Here is an 18,416-nt window from a genome sequence, read left to right on the forward strand (position 1 = left end):
GGTATTATTTCCTACAAGATTCACCTTAAATTTTGCAAGATAATTCTGAAAATCGTGATTCTAGTGTAATAATTTACTGTCGAAGTCCATTTTTACATTGTACATTACTAACCAATCTATATCTAAGGTAGGCCTATAACGTGACGTTAGATACCACTAACAAAGTTTTCATAAACTTAAAATAATTTATTTCTATAGATAATCGGATCTTTTATCAGATTTGATTCCTTTTCGGCCATTGATTTCTATAATGCACACTCTTGTCACCGACAGAACATGATCCACATTTCTATTTCTGTTTGTTTCGGGGTATTCCTGTGATACTGATGAAATTTTCCTTCCTCTATCTCTGTGCACGTTTACTCTCTTTCCCCACACATTTTCTCTCATTAATAGTTTCAGTTGTTCAATCTCCTTTATTTTATCCTCTTGTAATAGTCACTCCCTTGTACATATCACATGAGTAAAAGGTACTAATCGTTTGGTATATGGCCTGCTATTGGTTTGTTATATCCTGGACCCTGGCCTGCATTCCAGGATGATGGGTGTTTTCAGTCACTACTATAGGACATATATCCATTTGAGTATTACGTTTAGAGTTAGATGACATGTTCCATTGTCCTTGTTGTTCGTGTTACTCGATACAAAAGTACCTGTGAACTATTACTTCCTCTTGTATTCATTTTTCCGTTTTCCCTAACATTGGGCCTTCAGTCTAGGTAAGTAAAATTACTTCCTTTTCGTCACTGACATTTCGATGGATGGCTGTTGCCCTCATTGTTCTCTGGATATGTAACTCAAGCAGACCGGTATTCTTCCTGATTGTAATCTCCTCTTTCTTTATATAATGTGTCTAATCCTTCAATGAATGTTAATAAATTATCCATATTAGCCCATCCACTATAAATAGCACAAATCACACACTAAGATAACCATCACAGAAAAACCTGTAGTAAATGTTTTCGTCTAGTGGGTTGTCTGAATATTTTAATATGGTTAAACGCCACCGAAGAGCTTTCTTTTATGGACCCAATATCTATTATAATGCTTTGTTTGGGACATGTTGCTACCTTGAATAGCCGAATTTACCACCATTGCTGTAATATTTCTCCGTAATCTATTCCACCAGTGCTGGATGCCGAATGCATCCGTGACAAAATGCCCGTGGGTAAGAAGTACATTACCACAATAATGTTGACTGGTGAGTGTATTGTGTTCAAAGATTTTAGGTCAGTATGCCCAAGCACCATTATGCCAGCCCACATCATAAAACCTAGACCACCAAGACTATCATGTTTGACAATGTTCTTGGGTTCATTAATTGTTCCGAACCCTCCCCATCTCAGGGTATGTCCAGAATCCCTACTCAGATTAAATCTGCTCTCATCCGAGAAGGGCATACGACACCATCCCAGTTCTTATGCTCTTGGCACCATCGCAGATAATTGGACACAGTCACGTCACTGTGATACTGCACTCCTTCCCCATGTGCATTTTTTCAAGTGTGCATTTGGCCCAGCCTTAATTTTTATGGATGACAATGAGCCACTGCATCCAACAGCACTAGTGGAGGCTTCCGCAGCTCGTGGTTTGGTGGTTAGTGTTGCTACCTCCGGATCACAGGGTCGTGGGTTCAGTTCCCAGGTGCGCCAGAGATTTTCTTCGCCTGGGGTTTGGGTATTTGTTTTGTCCTCGTCATCTCAGCATCGTTGAGGAAATTGCGAGATTGGAAGGGGCTCTTGGAACAAGAGGATAATCGGGAATCGACTATCCTGCCAGATCCCCCTACTTAAATCCCATCGACCATATGTGTAATAGTTTGGGGAGATGTATTACAGCACATCCAAGTGCACCAACGACCATCCAGCAGTCATCAACCATACTGGTGGAGGAGTGGAATGTCCTACCACAACTACTCCTAGCCAACCTAATGGCGAGCATGGGAGAATGTTGCAGAGCATGTATTGCTATCTGTGGTGATGACACACCCCATAAAAATCATATGACGAGGGCCTCCCATTGGGTAGACCTCTTGCCTGGTGCAAGTCACTTCGGTGACTTGCGCGTCGGTGGGGATGAAATGATGATGATTACGACAACACAACACCCAGTTCCAGAGCGGAGAAAATCTCCGACCCAGCCAGGAATCGAACCCGGGCCCTTAGGACTGACAGTCTGTCGCGCTGACCACTCACCTACTGGGTGTAGACCATCACTAATCTCACTGACTTCATTGTAATTATTGTCTGTGAACAAAAGTGTCGTTTCTGTTCAGCCCACAGGAATTTTTCTTTCAGCTATATTCTGTTCTACACTGTGGCAGTTCGTCCTATGTATGGTCCAAGTTTCATCGAGCTGTTATCTCACTGTGACATGTCTTGCGACAATTTCTTTTGTCCTTAAATTTTGCACACCATTGTATAACTCTCGTAGGAAATGCCTTTTCAAAACAAGGGAGAGTCTGAATTAATAATTACGTTACTGAAAGCTAACGACTCTAATGGATGGGATACAGTTTCTAGAACGATACTAAAGCACTGTGCTGGATATGTTAACCCAGTACCTAGCCACATTTGTAATAATTCCTTTGGAATGGTCAGTTTCCTGAACTATTAAAGTAGTGCTTTATAAAAAGGAGAAAGGAATAATGCAAACAACTTGAGATCCATTTCTACTCCACTGGTATTTGCGACAGTTATTGAAAAGGCTGTATATATAAGGGTAATTCATCACTGCAGTTCACATAATTTGCTGTCAAACGTACAGTTTCTTTTCAGAAGAGGTTTATCAGTTGAAAACGCAATGTTCCCTTTTCTCTCTCAGGTACTGGACGCATTAAACAAAAAGCTGCAAAGCTGGGCATCTTCTTTGATTTGCATAAGGCTTTTGATTTTATGCATTATAAAATATTACTAGAGAATTTGGAGCATAATATGAAAGAACAGTAGCTCGAAATCGGTTTCTCTCATTAAGAACAGACTGCAACAGGCCATTCTCCACCATAATAATAACGGTCATGAGGTAGCGTCTGACTAGGGCACTGCTGTTTCTTATGTGTAGTAATGACTAGCCTTTTCACCACAGCTTCGTTTGCATACACGATCGACATATATACTACGCACACCTCCTCCTCCACCCTTTCTGTGTCCATATCTACTTCATCTTATCCTCCCACTTCTTTCTGACCATCTGCTCCACCCCACTCTCTCCGTCTATCCATCTCTTCCTACCTCCTCTCTCATCCACGCCTCTCCCTGACTACAGCTTCCTCCCCCATCCCACTGTCCATATCCTTCTCCCACTCTGTCTGCTCATGTCCACCACCCCTCTTCCTGGTTCACGTGTCCAATACCTTTCTATACCTTCCACCTGACTCCTGCATGTCCCCTCCTCTCTCTCTGTTCATCTCCTCCTACTCCTCTCTCTGTATATTTCCCCCTCTCCTCTCTCTGTCAGTCCCCTCAACATTCCTCTCTCTCTCTCCGTGTCCTCCGCCCTCCTCTCTCTATTCATCTCCTCTTCCTCCCTTTCTCTGACTTTGAGTCTTGTTTATGGTTATTGCAAATTCAGATTCTGTAGTAGTATTCAAATCACAAGCCATAAATACAACTTCTTTGGTTCTGTGAAAACGGGATGCAAGGAAGAAAACAAAACAAAACTTTGCTGCATGAACAGTTTTTGTTCAAAAATATATATAATGACAAAAAACAATACGTATGGGAGAAATAGGTTGTCTAATGGTCTCTATGCACTGCTATCATAGTTAAAACTGTTGGAAAGAAACCAAAATCGCCCATTTTCACAGCAGACCCAAGTGCAGCATTTTTTCTCGCAGTTGGCTTTAACAGAAAATCTGCATGTTGTTGTTTAAAAAAATTTATAGCTTATCTCTGTCTGAATGCTTATCACAGTATCGTGCAATAATTTGAAGTAAATCGATCAAGAATGTTTTGAGACCTTAGGTAACAACTTTCTCCTTTATACATTGCATACATACTTATGTATAATATACACTAAAATATATATATCCTATATCTTTTCGAATGTTCATTAGAACATCATATAAAAATTAGAACTAAATTGTTCAAGAAATTTTCGATATTTTTGGTAATAAAGTTTCCACTTTATCAGTTAATTATATATATATATATATATATATATATATATATATATATATATATATATATATAATTAACTGACAAAGTGGAAACTTTATTACCAAAAATATCGAATATATATATATATATATATATATATATATATATATATATATATATATATATATTAAAAATAGGCATCGTATGTCCGTCGGAATGCTTATTAGAGTATTGTGGAAAAGTTAGAAGTACGTCAGTCAGGAGCTTTTCGCGATTTTTGATAACCACTTTTCCCCTTAATATTGTACGTGCACGGTGTAATTGGTATAAGTGCAGATACTTCTACTGGCGACTGAGGACGGTGTACTGAACAATATTATATATGTATTGACGCTATTTTCATACTAATAATTAAAGTATTATGTTTTTAGGTTGTTTAGTATCTCCAAATATATGTGGCGAGAGCACTAATGTTTATTTTCCCCTGGGGAACAAGTCAGGTGTTCAAGTGTGGACACATGGATGCAAAGTGGCTTGCCTACACTGACAGATATAGTACACTGAATGGTGCAGTACAACCATGCAGAAAACATCAGGTTGTGACATGTTTTTGGGAAGACTATTCCACACGGAGAAAAAATAATCCGCACACTGATGTATGTATGTAAATATTAAGGTGCCACATATAAAAATACCTGTGAATCACCAAAGAAACTGGTATAGGCGTGTGTATTCAAGTACAGAGATATGTACACAGACAGAATACGGCACTGCCGTCGGCAATGCATATACAAAACAAGTGTCTGGCACAGGTGGTAGATCGGTTACTGCTGCTACAATGCCAGGTTATCAAGATTTAAATGAGTTTGAACGTGTTGTTGTAGTTGGCACACGACCGGTGGGACACAGCATTTCCGAGGTAGTGATGAAGTGGGGATTTTCCTGAATAACCATTTCACGAGTGTACCACGAATATCAGGAATCCCATAAAACATCAATTCTCCGGCATCTCTGAGGCCGGTAAAATATCCTGCAAGAACGGGACCAACGACGACTGAAGAGAATCGTCCAACGTGACAGAAGTACATCCCTTCGGCAAATTGCTGCAGTTTTCAGTGCTGGGCCATCAATAAGTGTCAGCGTGTGAACCATTCAATGAAACATCATTGATACGGGATTTCAGATCCGAAGGCCACTCGTGTGCCGTTGATGACTGCTTGACGCAAAGCTTTACACCTCTTCTGGGCCTGTCAAAACAGTCATTGGACTGTTGATGACTGGAAACATGTTGCCTGGTCGGATAAGTCTCGTTTCAAATTGTATCGAGCGGATGGACGTGTACGGGTATGGAGACAACCTCATGAATCCATGGACCCTCCATATCAGCAGGGGCTGTTCAAGCTGATGGAGGCTCTGTAATGGTGTGGGGTGTGTGCAGTTGGAGTGATATGGGACCCCTGATATGTCTAGATACAAATCTGACAGGTGACACGTACGTAAGCATCCTGTCTGATCACCTGCATCCATTCATGTCCATTGCACGCCACACATCCAGAATTGCTACAGAGTGGCTCCAGGAACACTTTTCTGAGTTTAAACACTTCCGCTGGTCACCAGACTCCCTAGACATGAACTTTATTGAGCATGCCCGGGATTGCTTGCAACGTGTTGTTCAGAAGACACTGCCACCCCCTCGTACTTTTACGGATCTATGGACTGCCCTGCAGGATTCATGTTGTTCCTCCAAGCACTACGTCAGACATTGACAGATATGCGACTATGTATTACTTGCACCTGCTCGGAAACCTCCCACGAAATACTAGCAAGTGTGCAGCAGTAGTTCCATACAAGACTGGAAGTGTCTATTTACATTGCTTGTGGTCATTTTCAACTCAACCAGTGATGGTCAGTTTGTTTCGTTACTGTTCAGATTCCGCATAACTCGTGTATGCACTTGTAGGGTGTACTACCACAGGTATTGTTCAAGCTTCAGTGTGGGATCTTTTAAAAATACAATATCTCATAAAGGATTCCAATTAGAATCCTGTCCCCCCTCCCTCCCCTCCCCCCCCCCCCCCCCAGCTGGGTTCGCAGGAGAGCTTCTGCAAAGTTTGGAAGGTAGGAGACGAGGTGCTGGCAGAAGTAAAGCTGTGAGGATTGGGTGTGAGTCGTGCTTGGGTAGCTGACTTGGTAGAGCACTTGCCTGTGAAAGGCAAGTCTCGGTCCGGCAAACAATTTTAATCTGCCAGGAAGTTTCATATCAGCACACACTCTGCTGCACAGTGGAAATCTCATTGTGGAAGGTCTTGAGCAATTTACTACAAATTTTTGCACATTACTCAAATGATAATTCAGATACACAAAGACAATATATATATGTTTATTGAAGAATTATGGAAAATTTTAAATAAACCATTCAACAACTTCTCGAGTTTTTTTTTTTTTTTTTTTTTTTTTTTTTTTTTTTTTTTTTTTGCAACAGCATTGGAGAACGATTTCCTTTAATATAGTCATGTAGATTTTTGTGTATTTATTTATACACAACTTATATTAATTATGTAGCTCATGCCTGTATGAGCTTTTCTTAGAGTATTATGTAAAATTTAAAGTAAATCAGTGAAGAACATTTCAGGTATTTCACTAACAATATATATATATATATATATATAATTGCAACCCCCCAAAAAATTAATGTAGAATAATGAAATTTCGTATATACATTTGTCTAGGTGACATGTTTAAGTGATTAACATTGCAAGTTCACATGTTAATGTAAGTGCGAGATAGGCCATTGCAAATGTCAAATGCTACCATCATAATTACCGATGTAACCGCCAGAATATTGAATGCTAGCATTCAAACATGCATGTATTGTGTTGTACAGGTGCCAGACGTCAGTTTGTGGCCTGTGCCTGATGCATTTGGTTGGTCGCTATAGAAATGGTTGATTAATGACGGTTGTGGATGACACAGGTGCTGTCGTCTGATTATTTCACATACTTGCTCGATTGGAGACAGACGTGCCGATCAAGATGGCCAAGGCAATATGTCGATAGACTGTAGAGAATGTTGGGTTACAACAGCGGCAAGTGGGTGAGCGTTATTGTATTGGGAAACACTGTCTGGAAAACGCTCTTTATGAAAGGCAGAAAAACAGGTCGAATCACCGAGTTGATGTACAAATTTCCAGTCGAGGTGCACGTGATAACCACGAGAGTCCTTCTGTTGTCATAACAAATCGTGCCCCGGACCATAACTCCGGGTATAGGTCCAGTGCGTCTAGCATGCAGACAGGTTGGTTGCAGGCCCGTAACTGGCCTTCTTCCTACGGGCACACAGCCAACACTGGCACTGAGACACAACCAGTTTCCATCAGAAAACGTAACAGACTTTCTGCCTGCCCTCCAATGAGCTCTCGCTTGACACCAGTCAAGTCACAAATGGCTGTGGTTTGGAGACAGTGGAATATCTGCTGCAGGACGCATGGTTCGGAGCTGTCCTTGAAGAAACCGATTTGTAACAGTCCGTTGTGTCACTGTAGCGTCTACTATCGCTCAAAGTGTTGCTGCAGAAGCAGTATGAGGCGCCAGAGCCCTACGCCAAACATGATGGTCTTCCCCGCCGGCAGTGCCATGTGGCCATCCGGAGTTGGGAACACACATTCTCGTGACCACTGCTGCCAACAGGCACGTACAGCACTTACATTCCTGCCAAGTCTTCCAGCAATATCGCAGAGGGAACATTCACGCTCTTGTAGCCCTATTACACGACTTCGTTCAAACGCAGTGAGGTGTTGATTGTGGCATCTTTGTCGTCTCAAAGGCACTCTTGACTAATAACAACTCACCGCGCCCAGTCTCAAAGGCAACTAACACTCACGACCGTGCTTACGGCATACGTGATTTGCACCTCATGGTGGCGCTTCCATCGGCACTCTTACATGGCTGGTGTGAAATCCGAATAGGCGTCATCTTCCAGGTGTAGAAACACGCCTACCAACTTTCGTTTATGTAGCACAACTTCTTCTGGCGATGAAATTACCCTTCAGTGTACCTACACCACATATATTTAAAAATAAATGTGTAGCCTACGTCAATCCAAAAATTTATTAGGGTATCACTGAAAATCCTGAAGTACGTCGGTCAATAACTTTTCAAGATTTTTGGTAACAGCATTAACGAACGACTTGTCTTTATATAGTACCATAGACATGCCTTGTCATATGACAGCTGCTCCTAAGATATTTCTGTTTGCTATGACACTATCTTGCCATAAGGTATCATTGAAAGCCCATGTTTAGGATATTGTTCAAAAACTGAAGGCTGCTTGATTTACCTTTACAACAGAATCTGCAATTAGTCTGTTTTAGCAATTTCCATTCGCATATGACATATGCCGTAATGCAGGGTGGTCAGAAAAAGTCTGAAAAGCTGGTAAGGGTGCTGCAGGGTAGATTGTGCTGAGAGAGAGTTGTTCAGGAAAAATTTTAGATATATTGCTCGTTTTCAAAATGGTTCAAATGGCTGTAAGCACTATGGGACTTAACATCTAAGGTCATCAGTCCCCTAAACTTAGAACTACTTAAACCTAACTAACCTAAGGACATCACACACATCCGTGGCCGAGGCAGGATTCGAACCTGCGACCGTAGCAGCAGCGCGGTTCCGGACTGCAGCGCCTATAACCGCTCGGCCACAGCGCCGGGCGCGCCTTTTGTGAGGTACGAGTATTGAGGTTAGCCAAAAAGGTCACTTTGCACGCAAATTCAAGTGAACAATAGAGCGATACAAAAATTGGAGATGGAATGATAGTAAGTAACGAACCTGAGCCAAATGCTGAGCAGTCTCGCACGCTATCATCTACACTGTGAGAACAGCTGACGTTAACTGTATTTGACGGGCTACTTGAATTTGCACAGACAACAGCCTTTCTGTCTAACTCCAATGGCAAAACGGAAACGACGCAATATATGGTTTTTTTTCGGATCATTTATTTCTCAGCACAACCTTCGACGCGACAAACTTACATGCTTTTCAGACTGTTTCAGACCATCCTGTTTATTAAGATAAATCTTCCCATACATGTTGGTAATTTAGACTCAGAAACGGTGATGTAAGTTGACGAACCTCTTGTTGACCACTGTTCAAGAGTTTGGGAATTCTGACACTATCCTCTGAATATATATTTTCTTTAATGGCGTTTGTTGTTAGTAGCATGAGCTTATTGCCAACAATTAGCACCTTTCACTTAATACTAGGCAGAATTCCAGTCTGCATTTGGATTACACTTCACTGACTTCTGTGCACACAGGTGTGCAGTCCTTTTCTTAATGCATTTTCAGTAAGCTATCAGAAGAAGTAATGTATCTTAGCAGTAATCCTCGCACTTTCAAGACCAAACTCAAGAATTTTCTCATGACTGACACCGTCCATTCTGTCAAGGAGACCTGGAAAAGAAATTAAGCTAATTCTGGTGTCATATTTTTGATTATGCTAATATATACTTGTAGAAAGTCATCTGCATAGAATTCGTATAAATTTTATTTTATCTACTAACCTTTCCCGCACAGTTTCGTCTGCATACATGTTCGACACATGTATTGCACACTCCACTCCCACCCTTTCTGTGGATCCATATTCTCCTCACCGAGTCTACACATCACCTCCTCTTTCTGACCATCTCATCCTTCCCCCATCTCTCTGTCCATACCCTTCTCCCACCCCTACCCATCCCAGTCTCGCCCCTCCTTGTCACTATCTTCTCCTCACTCACATCTTGCCCATCTCCACCTCATCTCCTCACTTCTGATCTTCCCACCTCCCTGGCCATTTCGTCCTACCCTCTCCGCCCATCTCCTCCTGTCAGTCTCTCAGTCCATCTCGTCTTCCCACTTTCTCTCTTTCTCTGTGTCCATCTCCTACTCCCCTTCTCTTTTTCTGTCACTCTCTATGCCTCCCTCTTTCTATTTATCTCCCTCTAGCCCCTCTCCCGGCAACTCCTCCTTCCCACTTCATCTTATTCATCTCCTCCTGCCCCTTGTCCCCATCCACCTCCTACTCCCCCTCTCTCTGTCCCTTTCCTTCCCCCTTTTTCTGTTCATCCCTTCCTACCTAGCCATCTCAACTGTTCCCAATCCATGCCCATTTGCACGTGTGGTCCGTAAGCAACAGGTTGATGAAGCAGCAGATACTACAAACACACCTGTCATGCAGGTCAATCTACCATTAGAGACTTGAAAACCGGTTTTTCTGCTGAAGTGTAGGCTGCCATGCAAAGGAGATCGATAAGGCAGGCAGCACTACTACAACACACCTGTGTCTTGCAGGGCAGCCTACATTCCAGGGGCTGGAAAGCCGTTCTATGCCACTAACTTTGAGGCTGCCCGGCAATGCAGGTCGATAAGACAAATGCTATTGCCACATAACATACCTGTGATACAGGGCAGTCTATACACCAGGGCCCGATAAAGACCTTTTTGCCCACATCACCGCTCATATTGGTGTTTTGAAGTAATAAAGTGCTGCTACAAGTGAGGCCAGCTGTTTCTGTGCAAAATTTGGTTGAAATCGATCCAGGGGTATGGGAGGGGATCTGGAACATTCACATGTACTCATACACTCTGCTTTATATGTACCGATACTATTACTTTTCTGATGCCACTTTAATGCAATGGCTCATTTCATAACCATAGAGATTTGCTCCTGAATTTGGTCCTATAGAACCCTTATGTGCAAAATAAAAAATAAGTATACCTGAATTCTTTCTTGGCAGTGGTACAGTTGCAGGTGATAAATAAGCGACTTTCAGTGGCTATTAAATTGCACCTGTTCTTCTTGCAGTAATTTTTTTTTTCAATAATGAGCTTTTTTCCTTTCTCTTAGATGCAGCGATGGCCCAACAAATTCGTTAGTGACGGGCTCTTCATCATCGTCCTCACGCGTAAATTAGTCACCGACCACGATGCCTGTCACGGGATCTGGCACCCCTCCCTCTGTGCCTCCCAGCACGCCACAGCCCTCGCCTTTGGACACCCCACTTACACCTTCACCCGCTGACTCGTCACTGACCACACCGTCACCTGACGCAACATCTGGTACACCTCCCACCACACCTGGCAACATGGCAGGGCCTACGTCTGCAGACATGCCGCCAGCAACGTCTTCAGCCACGGGACCGTCCCAGCCGACACCGTCGTCCGACACGCCCTGCACTGCCCCTACTGTGACTGCCAGCACAGCACAGCCCACACCTCCGGACGTGCCAACAACGCCCTCACTGACGTCCCCTTTGCCCAGCACGACTGCTCTCTCCACTGCCAGCGAGTGTTCCAGCCCGCTGGAAATCGTTCCAGACCCCAGTGACTGCTCCAGCTACTACGAGTGTCTGCCAACGAATAAGTGGACACACATCGAATGCATTTATGGATATTACTTCAATCGAGATGAGGAGAAGTGCCTTTATGGTTCTTGCCCTTACACTTCATGGTGATTCCTACTTCTGCTGATACATCAGAATATATTTCAGAGAGTAGTTCTGGTTCAGTTCTAATAACTACCTTAACTGTGACACTTGTATTTCATTCAGTTAGCTGTCTCAGCCAAGAGCATAAATTGTTGTTAATGCATTGATTTGTATCATTAACAAATAAATGATTATGTCCAGTAATGCATTATGTTTTCCTTACACAAACTGGTCTCAGAGAATCGCCTGCTAGTGTGTTACTACCTTTCGATGCCTTGAAGTTGCCTTTATTTCGGTCACTTGAATTCGTAACAAATATTTGTTTCTATTCCTGATAAATGTAGCCAATACATTTCACACTGTGGTTTAGACGCAGTACTCGTATTCGCTTGGTCGCTGGTTCAGAAATCCATCCCATCATTCACATATAGGTTTTGAACACTTTTTCTAAGTCACTTCGAGTGAGTGTCAGGATTATTTTTTTTAAAGTGTTATCTTTAAAAGAAGTGGTCGACCATCCCTCATTCCTCGAATCTTCTGCGTTTGTAACAAACTCACCTCGATTAACTGTTAAAACCTAATGCTCCTTCTTCCACCAAATCTTAAAGATGAAGTCAGAAATCATGTTCATCCCTGGTAGTATTCAAAGAACAACCTATTGATGTAAATTACAATAGTTGTTAGATTGTAATGAGGAAAAGTATAAAGTCTATGCATGGTATATGTAGGGGTACCTGAGGGAGCTATAGACAGGAAAAGCAATAGGGGAAGAAACAGAGTGGAATAATTAACCAAATAACTGAGTACAATGAGCGCTAGCGCAACTCATTGGTGAAGAGGTTCATATGGGAATCAATGATACGATTCTACAGAAACTCACATTACACATTGACAAAACAAGCTGGTCTCCTCTCAGCCAGCGTTGTTCTTAATGTGAGCAACAGTGCATGCAGTGATCATGGATTTACCAGTAGCATGTGAACGACGCTTCATCGATGACCAAAGTCTATAAAGACTCCAGTCGAAAAATTGTAACAGTTTTAAAATTCATTTCATTCAAGCTGTTGATTGGGTGAAATACGGAAAGCATGACATCTGTTGCAATATAGGATTTGCAGAACACTGTACTGTGTGTTAATGTTGCTAAAATGTTAGTTGAAACCCTGCCATATGTTATTGTTCCTACACTAATAGAAATGCGTCACGTGCATGACTGACAAGGGAACATTCCAAAGCACAAATAAACGAACTTGATGAAACTTAGCGATTTGTATAGGGGGCAAAGTAATGCAATGTGTAACTTTTGTTTGTGCCAAATTTCACTTTTAAGGAGTACAGCACATCCCAAAACGTGATTTGGCATGTTAAGTTTCAATGGGATATCTTCACAACGATGAAATGTAAAAAAACTGTTTCCATGTAAAAGTTGATGCGTAATTAACGTTCTTGAAAACTGTATAATCAACTTTTGCAATGATTTGAAATTTCGCAAAATACCCCATCACCGTTAATTAATTTAGAAAACTGAAAACTTTTGTTTCATCATAAAGCTTTCAAGCCACATATATCTGTGGGTAATAAAGCTTGTTTCTAATATAAGATTTTTGGAAAATAAAGTTGCTGTTAGAGTATTCCCAACATACCTATCTAAAGTATCTAAAGATTGATTGCTATTTTAATTATTTATTTTAGTTATTCCTATTTTATATTTTAACTTGTTGTTTTACATTTTGTGTTCTTGTTTCTTTTTGTTTTGTAGTTTACTGCTTCATATGCATTTATTTTTTAAACTGAAAATAATAAGTAATCCATTATTGTGATACAAAATCAATACAATAACGATAATCCGCAAAATAAAGGTGTGTATAAAAGGAACGAAATTTCTTCACATAATGTACATGATGGAGAACACAATATAAAACAAAATTCAGTGGGATATTATGTTTTCACAGGTGATCCACTAAATAGTCTGATTTCATACATTGGTAAGCCTTGGTGAAGAGGATTGATTATATACTGTGGAGAGCAACATCATAATCGTTTAACAGAGCTACATTTCAAAATCTTCTCACAAAGTTCTTCCAGCATCAAAAGTTTCTTGTCTCCAAGTACAACATGTACGCTGACGACCAACTTTTCACATTTTTTTAAAATTAATGGTGAGTTTGAATGGAGGATTCGAAAGTCTCTTTTTGAAGCTACAAATGTTCTTGTGATAACATTGAAATAGGGTAAACAAACGACTCATCAGCTCAAAACTTATTTCATAGATGTTTTCTTTCCCAATGAGGAGAAAAATTGTTAGATTCTTGGGGTGGTCCGTGTATACTAACCGTTTAGAACATCTTACCTGAGGACAAGGCACTAGTTGATCTGGTGATCCCAAAAACTTTTACGACTCAGTTACAGCCATGGGGACATATAATAAAAAGTGGATTATACAGTTTTCAAGAACGTCAATTACATTTCAATTTTTATGTGAAAAGTGTTTTTTATATATCATCGTGTCAAAGATATTCCCTCTATACCTAAAATGCAAAATTACGATCTGAGCTGCGTTTTACCCTTTAAAAGTGAAATTGGACACAAACAAGAAAATTCGTACTGGATTACATTGCCCCCTCTACACACTCGCCAAATTTCATCAGGATCGTTTATTTACACTTGGGAATGTTCCCTTGTGTGGCAGTCTTGAAATAATGCTAGAAAGCATGGATAATCAGAGTTTAATTCTCCGTCGTCTACGAGGAACTAAGCGACAGAGGTGATCCTCTCATGAAGTTCCTTCATTTAATTCCTTCACATGACCTGACTAGGGCCACCAGGCTCTCTGTTGCATCAGACCAGGTTTTCACATGTACATTACCTTTTCTAGATCTTAGTTACCTGTTATTGTTGTTGTGGTCTTCAGTACTGAGACTGATTTGATTCAGTTCTCCATGCTACTCTATCATGTGCAAGCTTCTTCATCTCCCAGTACTTACTGCAACCTACATCCTTCTGTATCTGTTTAGTGTATTCATCTCTTGGTCTCCCTCTACGATTTTTACCCTCCACGCTGCCCTCCATTACTAAATTGGTGATCCCTTGATGCCTCAGAACATGTCCTACCAACCGGTCCCTTCTTCTAGTCAAGTTGTGCCACAAACTTCTATTCTCCTCAATCCTATTCAAATCCTCCTCATTAGTTATATGATCTACCCATCTAATCTTCAGCATTCTTCTGTAGCACCAAATTCCGAAAGCTTCTATTCTCTTCTTGCCCAAACAATATATCGTCCGTGTTTCACTTCCATACATGGCTACACTCCATACAAATACTTTTAGAAACGACTTCCTGACACTTAAATCTATACTCGATGTTAATAAATTTCTCTTCTTCAGAAACGCTTTCCATGCCATTGCTAGTCTACATTTGATATAATCTCTGCTTCGACCATCATCAGTTATTTTGCTCCCCAAATAGCAAAACTACTTTACTGCTTTAAACATCTCATTTCCTAATCTAATTCCCTCAGCATCACCCGACTTAATTCGACTACATTCCATTATCCTCGTTTTGCTTTTGTTGATATCTCTGACAGAATTACAATGTCATCGGCAAACCTCAAAGTTTTTATTTCTTCCCCGTGGATTTTAATACTTACTCCGAATTTTTCTTTTGTTTCCGTCACTACTTGCTCAATATACAGATTCAATAACATTGGGGAGAGGCTACAGCCCTGTCTCACTGCCTTCCCAACCACTGCTTCTCTTTCATGTCCCTCGACTCTTACAACTGCCATCTGCTTTCTGTGCAAATTGTAAATAGCCCTTCGCTCCCTGTATTTTACCCCTGACACCTTCAGAATTTGAAAGAGAGTATTCCAGTCAACATTGTCAAAAGCTTTCTCTAAGTCTACAAATGATAGAAATGTAGGTTTGCCTTTCCATAATCTAGCTTTTAAGATACGTCGTAGGGTCAGTATTGCCTCACGTCTTCCAATATTTCTACGGAATCCAAACTGATCTTCCCCGAGGTCGGCTTCTACCAGTTTTCCATTCGGCTGTAAAGAATTCGCGTTAGTATTTTGAATCCGGGACTTATTAAACTGATAGTTCGGTAATTGTCACATCTGTCAGCACCTGCATTCTTTGGGATTGGAATTATTATAGTGTTCTTGAAGTCTGAGGGTATTTCGCCTGTCTCATACATCTTGCTCACCAGATGGTAGAGTTTTGTCGGGACTGGCTCTCACAAGGCCGTCAGTAGTTCTAATGGAATGTTGTCTACTCTCGGGGCCTTGTTTCGACTCAGGTCTTTCAGTGGTCTGTCAAACTCTTCACGCAGTATCATATCTCCCATTTCATCTTCATCTACATCCTCTTCTATTTCCATAATATTGTCCTGAAGTACATCGCCCTTGTATATCCCCTCTATATACTCCTTCTACCTTTCTGCTTTCCCTACTTTGCTTAGAACTGGGATATTCATACAAGTGGTTCTCTTTTCTCCAAAGGTCTCCTTAATTTTCCTGTACGCAGTATCTATCTTACCTCTAGTGAGATAAGCCTCTACATCCTTACATTTGTCCCCTAGCCATCCCTGCTTAGCCATTTTGCACTTCCTGTCGATTTCATTTTTCAGACGTTTGTATTCCTTTTTGCCTGCTTCATTTGCTGCTTTTTTATATTTTCTGCTTTCATCAATTGAATTCAATATTTCTTCTGGCACCCAAGGATTTCTACTAATCCTCTTCTTTTTACCTACATGATCCTCTGCTGCCTTCACTACTTCATCTCTCAAAGCTACCCATTCTTCCCCTACTGTATTTCTTTCCCCCATTGCTGTCAATTGTTCCCTTATGCTCTTCCTGAAACTCTGTACAACCTCTGGTTTAGTCAGTTTATCCAGGTCCCATCTCCTTAAATTCCCACCTTTTTGCAGTTTCTTCAGTTTTAATCTACAGTTCATAACCAATAGATTGCGGTCAGAGTCCACATCTGCCCCTGGAAATATCTTACAATTTAAAACCTGGTTCCTAAATCTCTGTCTTACCATTATATAATCTATCTGAAACCTGTCAGTATCTCCGGCTTCGTCCATGTATACAACCTTCTCTTATGATTCTTGAACGAAGTGTTAGCTATGATAAAGTTATGCTCTGTGCAAAATTATACCAGGCGGCTTCCTCTTTCATTTCTTAGCCCCAATCCATATTCACCTACTACGTTTCCTTCTCTCTATTTTCCTACTACCGAATTCCAGTCACCCATGACTATTAAATTTTCGTCTCCCTTCACTATCTGAATAATTTCTTTTATTACCTCATACATTTCTTCAATTTCTTCGTCATGTGCACAGCTAGTTGCCATACAAACTTGTAGTACTGTAGTAGGTGTGGCCTTCGTATCTATCTTGGCCGCAATAAGGCGTTCACTATGCTGTTTGTAGTAGCTTACCACCACTCCTACTTTTTTATTCATTATTAAACCGACTCCTGCATTACCCCTATTTGACTTTGTATTTATAACCTTATATTTGCCTGACCAAAAGTCTTGTTTTTCCTGCCACCGAACTTCACTAATTCCTACTATATCTAACTTTAACCTATCCATTTCCCTTTTTAAATTTTCTGACCTACCTGCTCGATTAAGGGATCTTACATTCCACGCTCCGATCCATAGAACGCCAGTTTTCTTTCTCCTGATGACGACGTCCTCCCGAGTAGTCCCCACCTGGAGATCCAAATGGGGGACTGTTTTACCTTAGTTACCTAAGTAGTACCAATTTTAATATGAAAAAGACTATCAAAATGATATAAGTGTTTATAGTGACAATGTGAGTGAATTACACACAGGTTAGAATACTAAACTGGTTTAAATAGAAAAAGTAGCGGCACTTCTATCAACCAATACGTTCTTGTGGTCAGACTGGCTCATAAATTTCTTGTTTCCCGAGTTCGGTTCAGGTCCCTTTAGCTAATACAGTTGATATTGGCAGTAGTTGTTCTAATGCAGCTGCTACCAATGATAGTGATAGTAATAACAGTAATAGTCATAATAATGACTTCAGTAACATTAATAATAAACATAATAAGACTGTTGATTGTGGTAGTTATAAAAAGAATTTATAGATGTACAAAATAGACGTTTTCTGGTATAGCGAATTCTGAAGAAACGAAATTTAGGGAGATTCCACCAGCTAAGATCACTGGGCTATTAAGAAAGTCTGGCTGGAAAGAAAGTTGAATAGGGGTAAGGAGTGCATGCATGGTCAATGGTAATGAAAATTGTTGCTTTAGTAGCTATATCATTAACTGTCTTCTGGAGCTGAAGATGTTATTCAGTCCTCTAATATTTGAGAAACAGGTTCCTGCTACTGAGAAAGACTTCAAGAAACTGACTGAACGATGAAGTGGGACAGAAAGGATTTTGAGAATGGGTGTTTCTCCCTCATTGTTCAGACAAGAGCGTTAAGTCGAGGGGAAACGCAGGGGGGCATTGTACATTGACAAGACAATAGAGAATCTCTGCAGATGCAATTAGGGTAGCTATGAATACGATGGTTAAATATGATCAAAGATTTAAACATTACAAACATAACGAACACAGGCATTTATAGCTAGTTCCATGTTTCCTGGGTGAAAATGAGAAGAATTTAAAGACCTTCTTCCAAGGACTGAACAGTATTCTGAGTAAGAAAAATAAGGACAGAAGTAAAGAAGAGCAGTCAAAATGCGATTAGTGATTAACTTAACATTAAAATTGGAGACTAAAAAGTTCAAAAGTTATATAATTATGCTGCTTTGGAAAATAAAAAACACAATGCGACGACATAAGAAGCAGTATAGGTAAAGAGAAAATCCATTGCCAAAA

General features: G+C 40.7%; 1 protein-coding gene across 1 annotated transcript; it reads left to right on the forward strand.

The window, feature by feature from the left end:
- Positions 1–11,057: 11,057 nt before the first annotated feature.
- On the forward strand, positions 11,058–11,585 carry LOC126482246 (uncharacterized). The gene has a single exon (XM_050106225.1). The coding sequence runs from the start codon at positions 11,058–11,060 to the stop codon at positions 11,583–11,585; it is 528 nt and encodes a 175-aa protein (XP_049962182.1).
- The last annotated feature ends 6,831 nt before the right edge of the window (positions 11,586–18,416 follow it).

Source organism: Schistocerca serialis, chromosome 5, assembly GCF_023864345.2.
Source record: "Schistocerca serialis cubense isolate TAMUIC-IGC-003099 chromosome 5, iqSchSeri2.2, whole genome shotgun sequence".
NCBI lineage: Eukaryota > Metazoa > Arthropoda > Insecta > Orthoptera > Acrididae > Schistocerca > Schistocerca serialis.